The 18,656-nt window shown below is 37.1% G+C and overlaps 1 protein-coding gene across 1 annotated transcript in view; it reads left to right on the top strand.

Annotated features, from left to right (window-relative positions):
* The first annotated feature begins 11,112 nt into the window (after nucleotides 1-11,112).
* Nucleotides 11,113-18,656, top strand: part of LOC139980309 (RING finger protein 150-like) — a 54,788-nt gene continuing 47,244 nt past the window's right edge. The window contains exon 1 of the mRNA XM_071991878.1: nucleotides 11,113-11,578. Coding sequence (XP_071847979.1) covers nucleotides 11,113-11,578 — 466 coding nt within the window. The remainder of the gene's footprint in view (nucleotides 11,579-18,656) is intronic.

The following is an 18,656-nucleotide window of genomic DNA, read 5'->3' as shown; positions in this document are numbered from 1 at the left end:
CATTTATTTTCAAATATTTTCATGAAATGTTTTTCATTTGAGCTAAGTGTTAAGTTTACTGCAGTTAGCATTCTTGCCACTGACATATCCAAGGTATTGATTGTATGAAACTTTTTATTCATAATGTAATCTTAAGTTTCTAAAATATTTAACATGTATATAAACCTAAATCTCCATGTTTGTATCACAGACAGTTCTGTGAACAGAATATTTAGCCTTACAATGTGATATGCTATGTATTTATATAGAATGACTTGCGATATTAGATTTGTCTTTCTCATCTATTTTCTTTTCCTTTTCATAAGTAAGTTATTTGCAGTAGTAGCAAGGTTTTCTCAATAAGGAGTTGTTTGAGAGGGGTTTCTCACTACTGAACAGGTACAAGACATGCCCCTTACAGAAATTGACATAAATTGCACAGCCTTGTATCTAATGATAATCATTTGAGTCAACAAACCAGCGTCTCTGATTTCCTGCCTATGAGTCTTATTTGTCTGAGAAGGTTATCTCTCTTTGGAACAGTAACATAATATTAAAGGCATTGAAGACTCGCCCCAAACCGCGTGCGGACATCTGGAAAAGTTAACTTTCTGTCGCTTGCAAGTGACGTTTTGTTCGTGTCGCTACAAAATGCAGACAGTAATGAAACGTGATACCTTAATTGTTATCTTAAGCTGGACCTGAGATGTCCATCGCTGTATCGTTTGTACACTGTCCTGTGGGTATTGACTGCAGCTGTATGTACTGACTGTACACTAGTGTCTAATTACCGTTGGTAGAGAACTGTGTGTGTATTTTCTGGGATCCATGGTGGTGTTTAACACTTCTGTTACACCTCATTCGAAACTAGGTCAAATTACCGGCATTAGACTCATCTTTTTGGGCGAGTCTTCACACCCTTTAAGGCACACTGCAAAGAAGCCAACTCTGATAATAAACAGTGGTCTTTCCTGGCCATGCAGTTTGTGCACACAAGAGTGAACTGCTGAAAACCAGACCTGTGGCCCATATATCGGGAATTTAAGAGTGTTGCAGTTCTGTAAGGGGCACTTTCGTAGCATGTATTTGAGACGGGTTGACTTTTATCATGTTTGGTTGCTCATTGAGCAGTCCTTGGAGGTGGTTTTCTTAGTGTGGCTGAGACAGGTTCTGCATTGTTCAGGTGTTTTAAACGGATTGCTCATTGAGCAGCTATACTTCAGATGAGGTTCCCAATGTTCTTGAAATGGCTTGCTCAATTTTACAATTGCTAACTTTGTTTTATCTGAAACCAAAGGAAATAAAGTCATGATTATTTTATTAATCCATTCTTGCTACACCATCACGGATAGAAACAATGAGAAGTTAGCTATGTGAGTGATTATTTAAATGCAATATGCTGGCAAATATTGAAAGCATTTTGCAAGTAGTTTGAGGTAATGGAGGGCAATTGATAAAGATAATTCAAATTCAAAATTCAAATTCAAATAAACTTTATTAAGCACCAAAAATGGGCAATTAAATGCTCGCAATAAGACAATACAATGATAAGATGGAATAAGAAAATACAAATAGTACACATGAAAATACACTAAAAGGAAACCAAACTATGGATTGCACATATTAATTTAATAGGATAATAAGAATTCAAACTATTAAGAAAAATAAGAATTGCAACTGACTGAAGGAATAAGAATCAAAACTCTCGAAAATGGTCGAACTATAAGAATCGAAACTAATAGGAATTTAAACCTAAAACTAAAAAATTGAAAAACCTATACGACAGTCTAATGGATCAAAAACGAAAGGATCAAAATTCAATTTTGAAACAATTAAACTTTAAAAGGCACCTATAAAGCAATATGCTGCTCCTAAACAGATAAAAAATAATGATAATATGCATAAGAGAAAAGAGACTATAGTCTAGTACCCTAAAAAGGTGACCCTAAAAACATTGCACAAAGCCTAGTGTATTAAGAATGAAATAATCAAACATAAGAATCAAATTATGAATATTGCACAATGAACCTAACGAAACGCTGCCTATCTGGTGTGAGTATTATTAAAATGTGTGACAGCCATCGGAACGAAGGAATGTTTGTAGCGGTTTGTACCAGCAGCTGGGGGTCTCATCCTACCACTCCGCCCAGTGAATCGTCCAACGAGATCACTGTGTAACGGGTGATTGGTGTCATCAAGCACGGTGCGGAGCTTACGTTGAAGGCAGGAATTATAGAAATAATCGAGCGGCTGCTGATGATTCCCAATCAGACATTCAGATTTCCTTATTATGCTATTGATTCTCTTGTATCACATATCATTATACGAACTAATAATTCAGAGGTGAATAAAGTTAATAATAAAGGAATACATAATCTGTTTTCCATCTATTCCATTCTTTTTTTGAAGGTCAAAGTAAAGAAATATATTACATGCAATTCTTTTTAAGGGGGTGGGGGGGGGGACAATTTTATGTTTGAAAGGTGCAATATTTTGAAGTTTAACAACATTTTGAAATTTGTTAGTTAGGATTTAGATCCTTTTAATCCCAACTCCTAGGAAATAGTGTGCAACTTGTAAAGAGGTTTGCAATATCATCCTGCAATTTGCTAATTAGCCAGAGACAAAGGTAGGTTTCTTGTTTCCGTCAGCCCCATTCTCATGCATCTCCCACCCCATCACTGCTTCACAGTTTGCATAAAGTAGTTTTCTGTCTCTTCTGCAACTTTTAGACAGTGGCGGAGCTAGGGGTATTGGTCAGGAGGGGTGAGAATGGTCTGTAGGGGCGCTTTCGACACTATCTCAGCGGAGCGCCACCACAGGTTGGCGCGGAGCGTACAGAAATTTTTGGAGTAAAGATACCCCCTAGATTGCCGGAAATGACCCTTTCGGCGCCTGGCTAATTTGCAGATAAACGAAGAATAAATAGGTGTCATCGCCAAATTACACCAACAAAATGTGACAAATAGGTAGATGAGAGCGCAATAAAAAAGTCAATTATCGCGGATAAGTAAAAAGTGGTAAAGAGCTGAAAAGGGCGCCAGCCAGTGGCGGCGGAACCGGGGGGGGCTTGGGGGGCTCAGCCCCCCCAATGAAAAAGTTGAGGGGGCAAATGCATGATAAGCCCCCCCCCCCCCAATATTTACCAAGGCTCCGAAACGTGCATATGCCCATTTTTCAATGCATACTTGTCGATCTGTCCGATGCACACGTATACTACATAGGTGTAATAATTTTAGTAATTGCTGGGGACCCTCGGCCTGTGCCCTGGCTATTGACCACATTGTCACCCCAACCGCGTCTTCACGCCCCGTGAAAAGTGGAAGCAGTGAGTACCGGTAAGCGTAACACAACTTCGTCTTAGGCCAATGACTTGCCTCATTTCAGCCAGTTCTCCAACATCCCCTTACTTAGTGGCGGAGCGTCCATATATACAGTCAGGGGGCGGATGCCCCCCTGACGAACTCAAATGGACTGCTGGCGCCCTTTTCAGCTTTTCACTACTTGTTTACTTATCCGCGATTATTGACTATTTTATTGCGCTCTCATATACCTATTGACATTTGTCATATTCTGTTGGTGTATTTTTCCGACGAAATGGCGATGACACCTATTTATTCTCCGTTTATATGCAAATAAGCAAGGCCCGGAAGGGGTCATTTCCTGCAATCTAGGGAGTATCTTTACTCGAAAATTTTCTGTACGCTCCGCGCCAACCTGTGGTGGCGCTCCGCTTAGATAGTGTCGAAAGCGCCCCTACAGACCATTCTTGCACTCCCCCTGACCAAAACCCCCTAGCTCCGCCACTGCCCTTACTACACTCAAAAACGTCTTTGCGGGTACACTACGAGTTATAGCTACTCTCTTAAACACCATCGAATATACAAATTACAATGTTTTTACAGACTTTTACGGAATCTGAGAAATTGCAGGCTTGAGACCCATATTTTAGGGCTAGGTATTCGCAGCATAAAACACTCGGGAAGTGCCGTTTCCGGCCATCTGGGGGTTTGAAAAAAACCCAAAATTTTCTTGTACGCTCCGCGCCAACCGATGGTGGCGCTCCGCTTAGATAGTATCCACACATTAGCCCCCCCAATAATTTTTCCGTTCCGCCGCGCCTGGCGCCAGCAGTCCATTTGAGTCCGTCAGGGGGGGCATCCGCCCCCCTGACTGTATGGACGCTCCGCCACTGCTTTTAGACACTGGCTTTGAAACATATCTCAGCTGGAGAATGGAAGAGAAGGATTACCTCCTCTCCGCTTTTATGGTAACTTAGAGGCTGCAGATACACCCATCTGCAGTCAAGAGAATTTGTCAACCTTTGAAAATTCGCCCTTTAATACCACTGCAATAACAGTCTACCTGCCTCGGGCACAGTGGCAGAGCTAGGGGTATTGGTCAGGGGGGGCTAGAATGGTCTGTACTAGGGGCACTTTCGACACTATCTAAGCGGAGCGCCACCACAGGTTGGCGCGGAGCGTACAGAATTTTTTTTAGTAAAGATACTCCCTAGATCGCTGGAAATGACCCTTTCCGGGCCTTGCTAATTTGCAGATAAACGAAGAATAAATAGGTGTCGTCGCCATTTTGTCAGAAAATTACACCAACAGAATGTGACAAATGTCAATAGGTAGATGAGAGCGCAAAAAAAGTCAATAATCGCGAATAAGTAAAAAGTAGTAAAAAGCTGAAAAGGGTGCCAGTAGTCCATTTGAGTCCGTCGGGGGGGGGGGGCATCCGCCCCCCTGACTGTATGGACGTTCCGCCACTGCTCGGGCATTTGAATAGGCTCTCGCAGTAGATTGGGGAAATTTGAGCAGAGGAAGTGACTTTTCCATGCGAGTTCCCTTTGCTAGGCGTGGCCAATTGACTTACATAACACACATGCTCATGTTCCAGACTAATAACAATGAAAGGTGCAGAAGTGGGCAGTGGCGAAAAATAAACGGCAGTCTTACTATAGGGCGGATTTTCCATTCATGTCTTGATAATGTAAGTGTCTCAGTAAGTGTCAAGGTTGTCATTTTTATCCTTACCAGATCATGATATTGTTACTTTATACTAACACTGGTGGTAATGGAGGCTAACATTTAATTCATGTAGGTCTAATATACCACACACCACCGTTAGAAAAATATCTAAAATAGCGCAAAGACCTGATTTTTTTTTTATTCAGGAGAGTTTGTGGCAGCGGTCGTTAGGGTGAATTATTAGGGTTAATTGGTGGGGTCATGGTTATTAACCAGTGTCTTTATGCCTTATAGTTCATCAGCATTGCACCTTAAAGATATTCTGTATTAGTCCCAAATATTCTAGATATTCAAATATAGTCACCTTTGGTCGAAATTCTGAAACTGTTTTTATTACAACCTTCGAAGAAATTTTCCTCACTGGGACATTCAGTCATCTTGTGTGTGCCTTAAAAATGTCTGGAGAGTAAAGACCTGCAGGAAAGTACTTTTTGAAAACTTCTGGCAATTATAGTGTGCTATGATTTGGGGCCAATACTTACCGTTAGAAAGTCTGATAATTGGACACCCTCACTCAAATTTCAACATGCATTTTGCTGTCAATGCCAAAGTCGTTTATCACATTGAAACTGTCTAATTTAATAATCCTCAATGTTTGGGACTAATTGGAACGATCAAAGCTCCTAAGAAAGTACTTTTGAAGACTTCCAGCAAATTTAACATGCTTAAATTACAGTCTAATTCTGATGATCTATTAAGAGCTAGAAAAGTTCCAATGATATTGTTGGCATTTAACTGATCTGAGGAAAACTTAAATATTTACCCTTGGAAGAACTGAACATTATTGTGACCGATATGGGATTTATTACTTTTTTTTATATAAATGACGTCCTCTATTTATTAGAACGGTCGTTGACCGAAACTGCCTGTCGTCTGATGTAAACACGACAAAGACTACTGTATACTGCACATGCATACGATATGAGTTGTGCCGTACAATTTATACATTGAACTGGAAACGCTTTAGCATAATAGATATATAACCAAGGAAGCCTCCACCGAAGCAGTGTGAAGCTATAAATCGCATCCAAATATTCTTACTCTTAAGAAGCTACAGGCAAGGTTAGAAGTGAAGTATTAAAGAAAATGAACAGTTGAGTCTGAAAACATGTCACTGTACTGCTGTTCAAGAATCGGAAGAAGTTGAACCACTACAGCCTCCTGACATTTCTCCTACGTAAGTGCTGTAGGTTATGGATCTCGCTACTCACCGACCAGTGTAGTCAAGCGTAACGTTAGGCTTAGTATACTTTATTGCACTGACTTCTATTGTCAGTAAGGGACTATTACAAAACGGGGAAATATTTTCTATTAAGAAAATTTATTGCTTTATGACATTCCTCATTGAAATTGAATATGAAAGAGTCAAATAACCCATGCTAACAGATTCTGACAGTAGCCTAGCCTAGCCCTAGTTAGGTGGGATTGGTTAACTATGGTGATTTCATGCAAGCTGACATTAGTTTAGTTCATAGTTTGTTAATTCTAGTAGTAGTAGCATGGTGGGCTCATAATTGACGCACTTAAGGATTGGATTGACGATGTCGGTCAACATAAAATCAAAATCACCCAACTGCATGCACTTTTCATATGTGTAGTTCCTTAGAAATGTAATGATCTCAAAATATTTATTGTTCTGTGCTTACGCAACGTACAATTGAGAAGAATTTGACCACAAAATGTCTGCTGTGTCAAGTTCTTTCATACCCCTAAATTGACACATGCGTCGATAAGCTAACTGTATTGTAGGCCTAAGTATACATCCATTGACTTTGGATGCCGTTTGCTATGCTCTGAACCTCTAAGCTTAGACAGGTCAGGTCCCAGAGAGTAGTGGTATCATTTTGAAGTAATTTTGGTTATTTTTAGGGAGTAAGATTTCCAAATGTCCAAAAAATGTGTAAAACTGGGGGGAGGGTGTTAAAAGCTTAAAAAATACCACAATTTGGTCAGCAAATAGCTGAAATGGATTCAAACTCATGAAATATGTAATTCTGCTTGACTGCAAAAAGTTTAGGTGGCCTTCTTTATCGTTGCTAGTAATAATTGAAGGTGCGTCAATTACGGGGGTGCGTCAATTACGAAGCCTTTACTATATTAGTGTTATGTTGCAGAGTTGACTAAGAGGCTGTGAAAGATCGAGTAACCATTTAATAATAACGGTAGTACTTTATTATTTTAAAAACTAACCGTCTCCTTGCGAGAAAGAGTGACTTATGCTCTGCTTGAGCCTAACAACTGATTCAACAGTTAGGTCTAACACAGTTTTGAAATGTAAATGACAAATACTATTACTTAAGCCACACATAGTGCCTACAGTAGCCTAACTTAGATTTAATGTTCAGTAAGGCAAGCCAAACCGATTAGGATCTCACTGAAGTGCTGTATAGTGTGAGTTACAGTAGTGAGCAAAAAAATTGTCATTCATATATTATAGTTCAGTGGAAATACAACAAATTTCCTGACTAAAATCTTGAATTGTAGAACATATAATTTAGCCTTATGTTGCAGCTTCATTTTGGTTTTCCTCTCCTGAAGTATTTTGGGAATGTTGTTGGTAATATATTACTGCTTTATTGGAAGGATGTTAATCAACTCCCTTAGGCTTTGATCAGTAATTTGCATAACTACCCCTTGGTGGAACCCTTATGGCTCTTGTAGTTAAACAACATTTTGAACACAGGATACCATCGAATGGCATTGAATTGCAGCAATTTTTCGGTCCTTTCTACTTTCCAAAATTTTTATTGCTATTAAAGTTTAAACATAGCACTTTAAAGAAGAAAAGAACTTGTAAAGTTTATCTTTCTATATCAGGGTCAAAATACACATTGTTGTCGTAGGAAAGTTTAAAATCTTTCACAAATATGAGAGTATCCACATGGAAAGCTATATAAGGGTTGTCTGTGGATCGATTGCTGTAAATTTGTGTGGTCTTTATTTCCTGTTACAAAAAGGATTGTTATTTAACAACAAGATAGAAAGGAATATCACCAAATGATGAAATAACGGAAGAAGTTTTCCTCACTTTCATTCATTCGAATAAAAATGTAACTGAAAATGGAGAATGATGTAAGTGATTTTTACAAATTTTCTTACTGGGTAGTAAATGCTTGGACCGGGTGGTAATGTTTTCGGCCTGGGTTCCCGGGTATCTGTTCCTATCACTAGTGAGGATAGCACCTAACTTTGTTGTAAAGGTATTTTTCTTGGCTCTGGAGGTCTGGGATGCACAAATAGTTTTATTGATGAAAGCAAACTTTGTAGTGACCATTATGCTGCTTGTGTTTAGTCAATTTCAGTTTCACTTCAATATCAGACAAAGTATATCAGTAAAAAGGTCTGCAGCACAGTGTGTGTAAGAGTAAAGAACATAAAAGGACATTGTAGTATTGTACTAATTTAATGATTGACACTAACAGATATGAAAACCAGGTACTGTACTTGTACAGTTTTAATGTGAATTAAACAGTTCTGTTATCGGTCGGCCTAACAATTGCCTAACATTAGCCTAACATTTAAAGCAATGTAACAGGCTAATGAAACATCTAATTCGTAACATTAGGTGTAAAGACCTGCAGTACGTTATCTAACATATAGGGAAAGTAGCTGTACATACAGGAGATTGCATTGCACTGTGCTTCCTTGATAGGCTATCACTAACTCAAAGAGTATGGTAAGGTTTGTGTATATACTTCCTTCCTCTCTTACAGGTCTGTCTCCCACTCTTCATCTGAACTTTCCCATCTACCTAAACTACACCTCGGAACGTTTTAGCACTGAGCCCCTCCTCTGGGCAGCCCCACTTACTACTCATTCCGAATCTACCATTCTGAAAGAAAACTAATCAAAATCTAAATATTTTTCAACGTTTTTCGATTGTTATTTCGATTCTGGTCATCGTTTTTGGATTTTCTAACATCTGAAAACTTCTATGTAAAGTAGATAAGCTTTGATAGGTCAGAGCTGAAAATGTTACATTCCATTGTGGTTGTTAATGTCTGGATTGTGTTATTAGGTATTAAAGCTGCTTTTGTTGTTTCTTTTAAATATTTTGTTACAAAATAACTTATTAATCAGATTGAAAGCTACATTTCCGAAAAATCATGTCATCAAATTTCTGTAGATTTTTTTTTTCAATTCTAATAGTTCACATGTGAAAGCTTGTTCTGTTCAATGTATTGTATGCTGTTGGGTTTATATTATGTTTCAGCGAATGACGAGATATCCGAATGCATAATTACAGTACCCACTGTAGTTTAGTCCACCAAACTTACACTAGAATGATAAAGCAGAACAATACATTACAGATTTTAAATATGCTATAAAGATGTTTGGAATTGTTTAAAATGGTTAATAACAGATGATTTAGTTGATTAGTTTGAATGAGGGCAGTTTACTGTAGTCAGAGTAACCTCACAAGTGAGGAAAACCAAAACACAATACGATATGTTTTAATTACACAACTTTCCAATCACAGGCTGGAACAATCAATAGTTGAAAATTGTTATCTATAGATGCTATTTACAGATCTATGTGATGGTCCATACATTGCGTCTACTTTAGTTATAGTCTCATGGGATGCTCATTGTATGTAATTCTTGGCTCTCTGAATTGATTTGAAGTAAGTTAGTTGGCTCCTGGTTGTCCTCATTGCAGATTGTTCCCTGAACTTTTGTGTTGTATGCTTGTAACTGTCTATACAGTACAGCATATTTGAATGGTCAGTTAACTAAGTGCATTGACTGTATGGAAAACTGTGTGACAATAGTTGTGATTGTCCTATTGTACAAGAGATCTGTACATGTGATTCTATGGTCTCAAATCTGCACTCTGTTGTATATAGAATTCTGACCAGCATTCTTTCTAGCGATAATAGTAGGAAACAGTTTGAATAATGGGATTTAATTGAAATCGTAGTGAGTTGGAAAATTCAGAACAGTGAAAAAACTTCCAGCCTCCACCGGGATTCGAACCCGGGCCTCACGTTATATATGCGGACACCGTAACCACTAGGCTATGGACGTTAATTGTATGTCCAGAGGTTCGAAACCGGTAAGGAAGGTCGTAATTCCACTGTAGGGGTTTGTCACCTGTATCGAACAATATACATATACATATGTGACATTGGATTGAATTACAAAGAAGTAAGATAGTGAGTATCGAGTTATCATGGCCTGTGTTTTAGTGTTTGCTTTTAAGTGTCTCTGTTTTGAGGCGCATGAAATGTTGTCATAAATTAAGAGAAATATTTGTAGTTCTCAGTGTGCAGAAACTGCTACACATGTTTGCAAAATGTATAGCAGTTTGACCATTGTTGCACTAAATTTATATTCACCTCCAGATCGTTAATGCCCGTTAGGACTATATACAACATATGATGAATGAAAAACAAAGCTGCTGGTAGAACCAGCATATTAATTGGTGATCTAGAACTTTACACATACAATCATAAATTTCTGTTTGTTAGCCAGATCTTTGTTGAAAACATGTCAAAACATAATATTACAGGGGTTGTCCTGATGTGAAAATTTATGAACTTTGGAGGCTTGCCAATTTCTCGCGCTAAATTGTATTCGTGTTTTATGGAAAACAGTTCAACAGAAATGCCAAACATTTGTATTTACTATTTAGTGTAGTAACCCTCTTCTGATGAACTCTCTTAATAGCAAAATCAACTAATTAATAAATACATTTTACTTGTCTAGGCCGGATGTTGTCCAAGCATGTTATGTAGTCATACCTGCTTAAGGACTTAATTTGTGATTTAAAAGTTGGTTAATTTCTCTTTTCAGAAACTCAAGAATGCTGTTTACCATCTGCAGTGAAGTTAAAAGAACTATTCAACCTCAATGCAGTATGATTTAGCTTTGTATACATAGCTGGATACCTCAAGCTGTGTCTGGTCACTCTCAGTGTAGCAAAATCAAGTGACCTCAAGCTGTGTCTGGTCACTCTCAGTGTAGCAAAATCAAGTGACCATTGGAGTGAATTGTATCTGTGGAATGAAACCTTACATTTGGGTGTCCTCTAGATAAAGTGATCAGAAAGCTTTGCTGTGGTACCGTCGGGACACTCAGAGGGTAAACGACCGAGGAGAATGATGATGGTGTCCACTGCCAATTATGGACACACCTTCCCTGGCTTGGTCACCATATACAAGCTCCTACGATGTCTGCTCTTTACATGCGGTCTACACAGCACTTGTCTTGCACAAAATTATGACCTGATCAGCGGTGCCACTACTTACTATCAGGCTAAGTTAGTCTTTGAATACATTGATCCCAGGACGGGCTTTGCAAACAATATAACCCTGGACAAGAAGCAGACAAGATCCAACGAGGATAACGCAGGCAATGCCAAAGGCGTCCTTAGGCTGCATCCAAACCAGGGCTGTTCGGACTTTCCAAAAGTGTTGAAAAAGGAGAGCTGGGTTGCATTTTTAAAGAGAACTGGTGGCCGATGCAAAGAAACTGAGAAAGTGAAAAGGGCCCAGGCTGCTAATGCCTCGGCAGTGATACTATACACTGGGGAGAAAGATGAGCTAAATGAAGTGGATATAGCAAGTAAGTCTAACATGAACTGTATATTTACATTTTGAGGCAAATAAGTAATATATATATATATATTGGAGACTGCTTTTTTTTCATATGCAGTGCATGTGTTTATTTTGTAAACTCTGCATAGTATATGGTCAAATTGCCTACATTCTGTACATAAAATTGAGTTGAATCTCAATGACAGCTTTATTACCTAGTTCTGGCAGTTTTATATCTGTGTGTGAGGTAAGTTATGTATTCAATACTTAAAGTGGAGTATAAAGTGTTTCTTAAATGAAAACTAACAAAAGACACAGAAACTAGAAGTTTGCCAATAGGCCAGCATACAATGACTGTTGAACTACATATGAAAGTTGTAAATCTGCCTTTTTTTGCTTTTGTTTACATGCAAAGTAAATTAACAGGCATGACTTAGGCAGGTTAGTTTTGCTAAATGTGCACTAATAATAATCTAAGTAGCTTTTTCAAATGAAAGAAAATATGGGATTGTGGTTTAAAAGTCATTACTAAATTTTAAGCATCCCATTGGACTTGGTTAAATTAATGACTTTTGAAAGGAAATACCGAGGGTGAACAGGATGAATTATAAGGAATTAGTATTAATTAATTAATTAAACAGTGCTTACCTATCAGAACCATGTTTTCTCAGTTCTGTTAATACATTACAGTGCGTAGGAGCAAGCATGGAAACACACCAGGGTTTGATGGACTCGAAAGTAATTGAATTGAATGAAAAAGCTTCCGCAGAAAGGGGAACCCCCACATCATTTGCATCTAGACTGAAATGAAGAGATAACACAGTGTGCTTTATCTGGAATTTAGCACTGCCGACAGTAGAATTCTCCATTATCCTAGGGATAAGCTTGTTGAACTCAGAGAGGTTGTTGACCTGCCTCCTGCTCTGCTCAGTGTACAGTATGTGAGGGATGAAGAGAGCAAGATTATTGAATTTTATCTGACTCAACCAATAAACCTAACACTTTGTCACAAAGCCAATTATCTAAACTTTTACACTGGCCAGTCGACACACGAGTCTGCAATCACCGCTTCCTCACTATTTGTACGGAAATTGTACCGTACAAATAGCACTTTGACATTAACTCTTCATGTTAGAAGGGGCTGTTTGCACGAGAAAAAGTATCATTCTAGAATCTACGGTGGTTTTTAAAGGACATGCCAGTTTTAGACTTACACACAGCAACAAACACTCTAACAGCATGTTGAAAAAATGCAATATTAGACTTGTGGTCAAGTTAGGTACAATGAAGCAACTCATCAATTTGATAATTTTTGACAAATATCCTATTTTTGACGAGTTACGTCCAATGCAGCAACCTCGGCAATTTGATAATTTTTGCCAAGATACAACATTATTTCATAATTACTCAAATATACAAATATCATATAATTTGTGATGTATTATTAAGTTACATGCACAACAGCACAGCAACTCAATAAATTTGATAATCTTGGTCAAGGTGTAATGTTAGCGTAACTTGTCAACTCAGCCAAAAAACCATTGTCGAGTTAAGTGCAACTTAGGAAATCAACAGTCCATAATTTTTCGTCAAGATGAGACTTAACATAACATGCCGACTCAACAAAAACATACACATTTGTGGCATACTTCACACTAAGTCTACAACTTGCCCAAGTTCAGAACCACCATAGAATCTAAAGATACAATAGAATTAAAGGAGAAGAATAGAAGAAGACAATGCCCAGTATCCTTGCAGAAGGTGATTCAATTCCTTCAAAGCAGTAAGATGTTTTGTTAAATTCTTTCTTTCTGTTCATACACCTGAATCCAAAGGGTGACCCTACTTTACGTAGAAATGCACTTCCCCATATAACTCTTTCCTTAGAGGGTAAGATTTATTTTATCATGTCTGTAAATCATCATTTACAGAGCCTGACACAACTTTGTGCCAAATGCAGAGGAAAAAAACCATTCGACAAAATTTTTACATCAATTGAACATTATTCTAGTTTGGCTGCTCTGTTCTGATTTCTTTAAAGTGAAATACTTAGTGTCACTTATCATACAGTATGAAATGACTGAAGTGGTGAGCTTAGGAAAGGTTATTTCTGTTGCTATGGACCGGCTCTAATGATTGTGATCACAAGATCTCCTACTAATCATAGTACTAACATCATAAGATTGGCTCTGTATTCAGTTTGACATGTTGTAATATTTAGGTCCTGTGTACAGGGACATTGTTCAGTAATTATTCCTTTACAAGAAAAACTGCATAATAAGCAAGTTAATTTTCCAATTTGAACCAAGTATTATAGAGAACAATTATTATAGAAATTATAACAGAAAAGATTATAGAATAAATATAAGCTAGTAAAGAATATGAAAGCTAGCTGAAGTAGTAGTAGTAATTATAGTTAAACATACATGAAGACTTAAGGCAATGTTAGGATAATGCCATGCAACAGTAAGATGTCTCTTCATGTGTAGAGATACTGTAATGTGCATGTACTATCACTATTACTGTTCCATTGGTCCTGACAGCCATGGAAATTGATGGATGTGGTGAAAACTACAATTTTGTACAAGCCATGTAGCCTACATATATATCTGAACTTGTACTACTTTAGCACCTCGGTGTCAAAATATCATTAATTTGTAATTCATACTGAACATGTGTGTCCTTGCTTTGTTTCACATTTTTTCTTTATTCTGAAAAGAATATACAGTATGACAGAATGAAATTCTGCCCAGGTTAAATTTATAACAAATTGGAAGATTTATATTTGAATAGTACAACTGGTGTAATCCATCACACAGTCGAGAAGGATGATGTCTATGTTTAAAGATTTTAGGCACTATTTCAAATTATTAGTCTCTCTGTCACCGGTTGAGTTTTTTCTTAGGAATATCACTTCACTGAAAGGAATCTCCTATTAACAGGTTTTTACTATTCATTTAAGAAATGAGTACTTTTTGTGTGCTGTGCGATATAATTTTCTCCACTGCGTAACATGATGTCATATTGTCTTTTATTTAATCCCCATATTTAGTTAGAAGTGTACGTTTTAGTACCACAGTGAATGTATAGTTTTAGCAATAAGAGAATGTAGCTTGAAACTTGTCTTTGAAGTACCTCCAAGGGTCGTGACTTATGATACAGTACCTCTACCAGGAAGTCGCAAGATACATCCCTACCTTGTGGCCTCCTAGTTCTCCCTCCAGCGTGTACTGTACCTCATGAGAGCATAGCTTGCAGTGCTTAGTCTTAGATTCAATGAAGCTTGTAGAACATTTATCAGGGAGCATAGTTTGTAATTACCTCAGAGAATGTACAGTAACTTGTAGACTTGCTAGTTCTGAGAGCATACTGTAGCTTGTTTTACAGTACCTTTGTGAACAAATCTTGTTGTAAGTCTTAAAGTCAATAGTATGTACTTACCTCCAAAGAGCATTTATAAGCACCTTGTGGCATACAGTATTAAAAGAGGTTAACTTCTTTTTCCAGTTATTTTGCAACATGAAAGTTTAAAAAAATGTCTGTTAATTATTATTATAATGATTATCATGGTTCCTTATATAGCGCAAATACTATAAAATATATATATTCATATGCGCTTTACATGATGAAGAATAAAACATCAATAAGAAAGAATTAAAAAAAATCAAGTTAAGGAAATGTGAGTGACCAAGACAATTTCCCTCGGGTGATGTCATCTATAGTGCAAACTATGAAATTTGGTAATATGAAGTAACTATGGTGATCAATGTTAATTCATGGCTATATTTACACTGACTCTGAGTTGCTAATCAGAAAAGCGTATAAAATCATAAGATTGTCATAACTAGTTTGACACTTGATTGATATTTACTCATGGTTGAAAGCTCTGTATTGCGAGGCTAGAAATTTAAGAAAAAAGCACAAACATTTTTAAAGAACACAATGTTCTTTATCTCTTAATTTAAAATAAAATGGATTGATAAATCAATTATGAATAAAAAAATGTTAGGACTAGCTTCCTTTCTTTTCTTTTCTTAAAGTTTAATCCCATTTAAATTTAAGGCTTCTAAAAAATCAATCCAGGTTTAGTGTATATTCTGTCAGTTTGTTTTGACAACAATGCAGATTCATTGTTTGCAAAGTGAAAGTTTCAGTAAAACGAAATATCTACCGAACTATATATATATATGCAAAGCCTTCGATCTTTCAATTTTACATCCTGGAGTATTCCTTGTAAAGTTAGAACTTTAACATGGACAGTTGGACACATGACAGACATCTTCACTACAGTATAAAGCAGTTCAGTACTTAGCCTGTTTGGCCATTTCTGTGCATTACCTTGTAGACCCAAAGTAGTAAAAATAGTAAAACAGATATATAATGTGCATGTTTCCACCCAGAAAATGATGCTCTAGGCACAAAACCAATGATCTCCTACAAATTAATGTAAAGTGTCCATGAATGCCTGTCGCAAAACGTGAGTTTCTTAGCTTCTTTTTAAACAGTCTTCTTGACCTACTGTCCTTTATTCTCAGTGAAATTAAGAAAGAGAAAACCCATTGACAGACTGCATTGGCCTCTTCAGATTAGAAATTCTAGATCCCTCGAAACACAGAACTTCCATTAGATTTTGAATTATTTTGGCTTCCAACGAATAGATTACACCTCAAAGTAGATGTAATGTGTACCCCTTGTGTCTTAAAATAGACAATCCTTTTTATATAACATCCACATCTTTAATTTCACATCTAGCTTCAGATTGAACAACATACAGTAGTACATATTGTTAATGAGATATTTCAATGCAGGGGCAGAAAGAAGGGATGTTTCTAAATTTACATGTGAGTAGTTAAAAGCTATTTTGTTGTCGGTGAGAGAAAAAGGAACATATAGCCTGCTCGCTAGATTATGAATCATTTTAATGGGTCTGGAAAAAAGTTTTAAATCACTTTACCCAGATGTTAAATGGGGTTCATGAAAGATTGGTTTTTTATTTTGAGGAATATTATCCGTCATCTGGTTAATTTGATCTGAATTGGTGAAAGAGGAGATTCTATAAATTTTGAAAGAGTTTGATTTGTCGTTGTAGCTCTGTTAAAGTGGAACACTGAGTTTATGATCAGACTTCACTAGTAGTTTCGATAACTGAAAAGGACGCACCCATCTTCCCCAACGCTTCATGTTATACATAATATAGTATAACATTGTTTATAATGAAGATGACTAGGTAACTCTGTTCATGTTCGTAATGTGTAGCACAGCTAATGAAATTTTTATTGGCAGCGGTCAATTTCTGAAATAGATTTGTACTTTGTGCTCTGACATCAGATTCTGTTTGAGTCCTGTAAACTTTTAAGTTAAAGCAATTAGCTAATGGAATTTACTTCATTTGGCATATTAAACCTCTCTCCAAGTAGTACCTTTCTAATCATTCTTTGGAGAGAGAGAAAGAGAGGGTGGTGAGGAAAGACATTTTGGATGATCTTTCTCCAAAAGTTTCAGAAAATTAGCAAATAATCACTTGATTTACTCAATCAGAGGACACCATGTCTATGTATGGCAAGATGGATTTCTAGCCATAGGGTGTACTGTAACACCATTATTAAGTGTAGTCAGAGTGTGAAGGGCAAATTCTTTCGATGCTTGTTGGTTGTTCCCCCAGACAACCAGGTGTTATGTTTTGGTTGTCTTATCAGCAAATTGTCCCAAAATGTGAGGCAAATATAAGGAAATAATTTATCCAGTATCGCATCACAAAATGTCTTGCAAAACAGTCAAATTGCTATACAAGTCCCAAGATGTTTTCCAAGTTTCCACTCAAGAACCATACTTCATTGAGGTCAAATCTGCTACACAAAATTTGGACACTAACTTATTCCCTGAATATGTTTCTCATTATAGTAGAGATATGTACAGTAGGTATTGGTTTAATAGAGAACACAGGGCTTTATAGGTCAGTACTGTAATGTAATTCCCAGTCATTGGATCATATAGGCCTGCCTACCACTAATTCTTTTGTATGATTACAGTATATCCATTGTTATGGAGGGCAATAACAATTTATCATTCAACTAATACCTCTCTGAAGGTATTTAGTTTCATTGAAGGAAATCTGAATGTGATGTAAACAACTAGCACTTGGTATCCCAAATGACCTGCAAAGCTGATTTTGGTTGTCCAAACAGATATTTTTTTGTCCCGTACAATCGGATCACGGATAATTAATTTTGTGCCGGTGTGTTAAGCTGCTGTTGATGTTAATAGTTCTGTAGTATGAAAGAGTGCACCGAAGAGAGGTAAAAACGAGGAACAGTCACTTGTCAGCACTGTGCAGTAAGGTGGTCCAGACAATAAACATGGGGTATGATATCAGCTTAGGCATTTGATCAAAAAGAGGGGGGGGGGGGGGGTGTTCAGAACAAAAGCTCTTGAAAATTAACTTAGTTTTCACTTTTGTGGATTTTTTCACTAAAGCAGGAGTGATTTATCCCGCAACGAGGCGTCGTCTTCTTCTCATGAGCAAACAAGACAATTAAAGCATGATTTTCATGACACGTTACAAGGATATAAGAGGCAAGCTAAACCAGTTGAACTCCTTTAAAAATGAAAACATGCCATACCTGTACTGGAAGCACAAGTTATAAGCTGAATGTACTCAGCTTCAAAATATATAGCATATAGTTTACTTGCTTTTTAGAAAGAAAAAGAAAGGAAGTGTTTCCTGGTTGTCTTGCCAAAAGCAGTATTATTGTGTGTGAAGAATTGTACAGTACAGAACAGTACAGTAGTTCTAATAATGTTTAACAGTATTGATAGGGATGGAAGTGGGATAATCTCTTATGCTGTTTATATTGGTAAAGTCTTACGTGCAAATATTGCTCCAGAAGATCAAGAAAATAATGGTGCTGTGGAACAGGAAGTGCACGGCTGGTATCAGCCGAAACAGGTCTAGTGTTTGGTTCTCAAAAGGCCTATAAAAGGAAGGGAAGGTATACATACATACAGTACTTCTGCATGCAGTAGCTATTGTACATTTTGGTTCCTTGCTTGAATTCATGTGATATAAGTTAATTACATGTGAAATCAAAAGTAAAAGACAAGGGAAT

The sequence above is a fragment of the Apostichopus japonicus genome, chromosome 14, assembly GCF_037975245.1.
Source record: "Apostichopus japonicus isolate 1M-3 chromosome 14, ASM3797524v1, whole genome shotgun sequence".
Classification (NCBI taxonomy): Eukaryota; Metazoa; Echinodermata; class Holothuroidea; order Aspidochirotida; family Stichopodidae; genus Apostichopus; species Apostichopus japonicus.
Note: the sequence above shows the minus strand (reverse complement) of the source record. Positions and strands in the feature narration are given on the sequence as shown.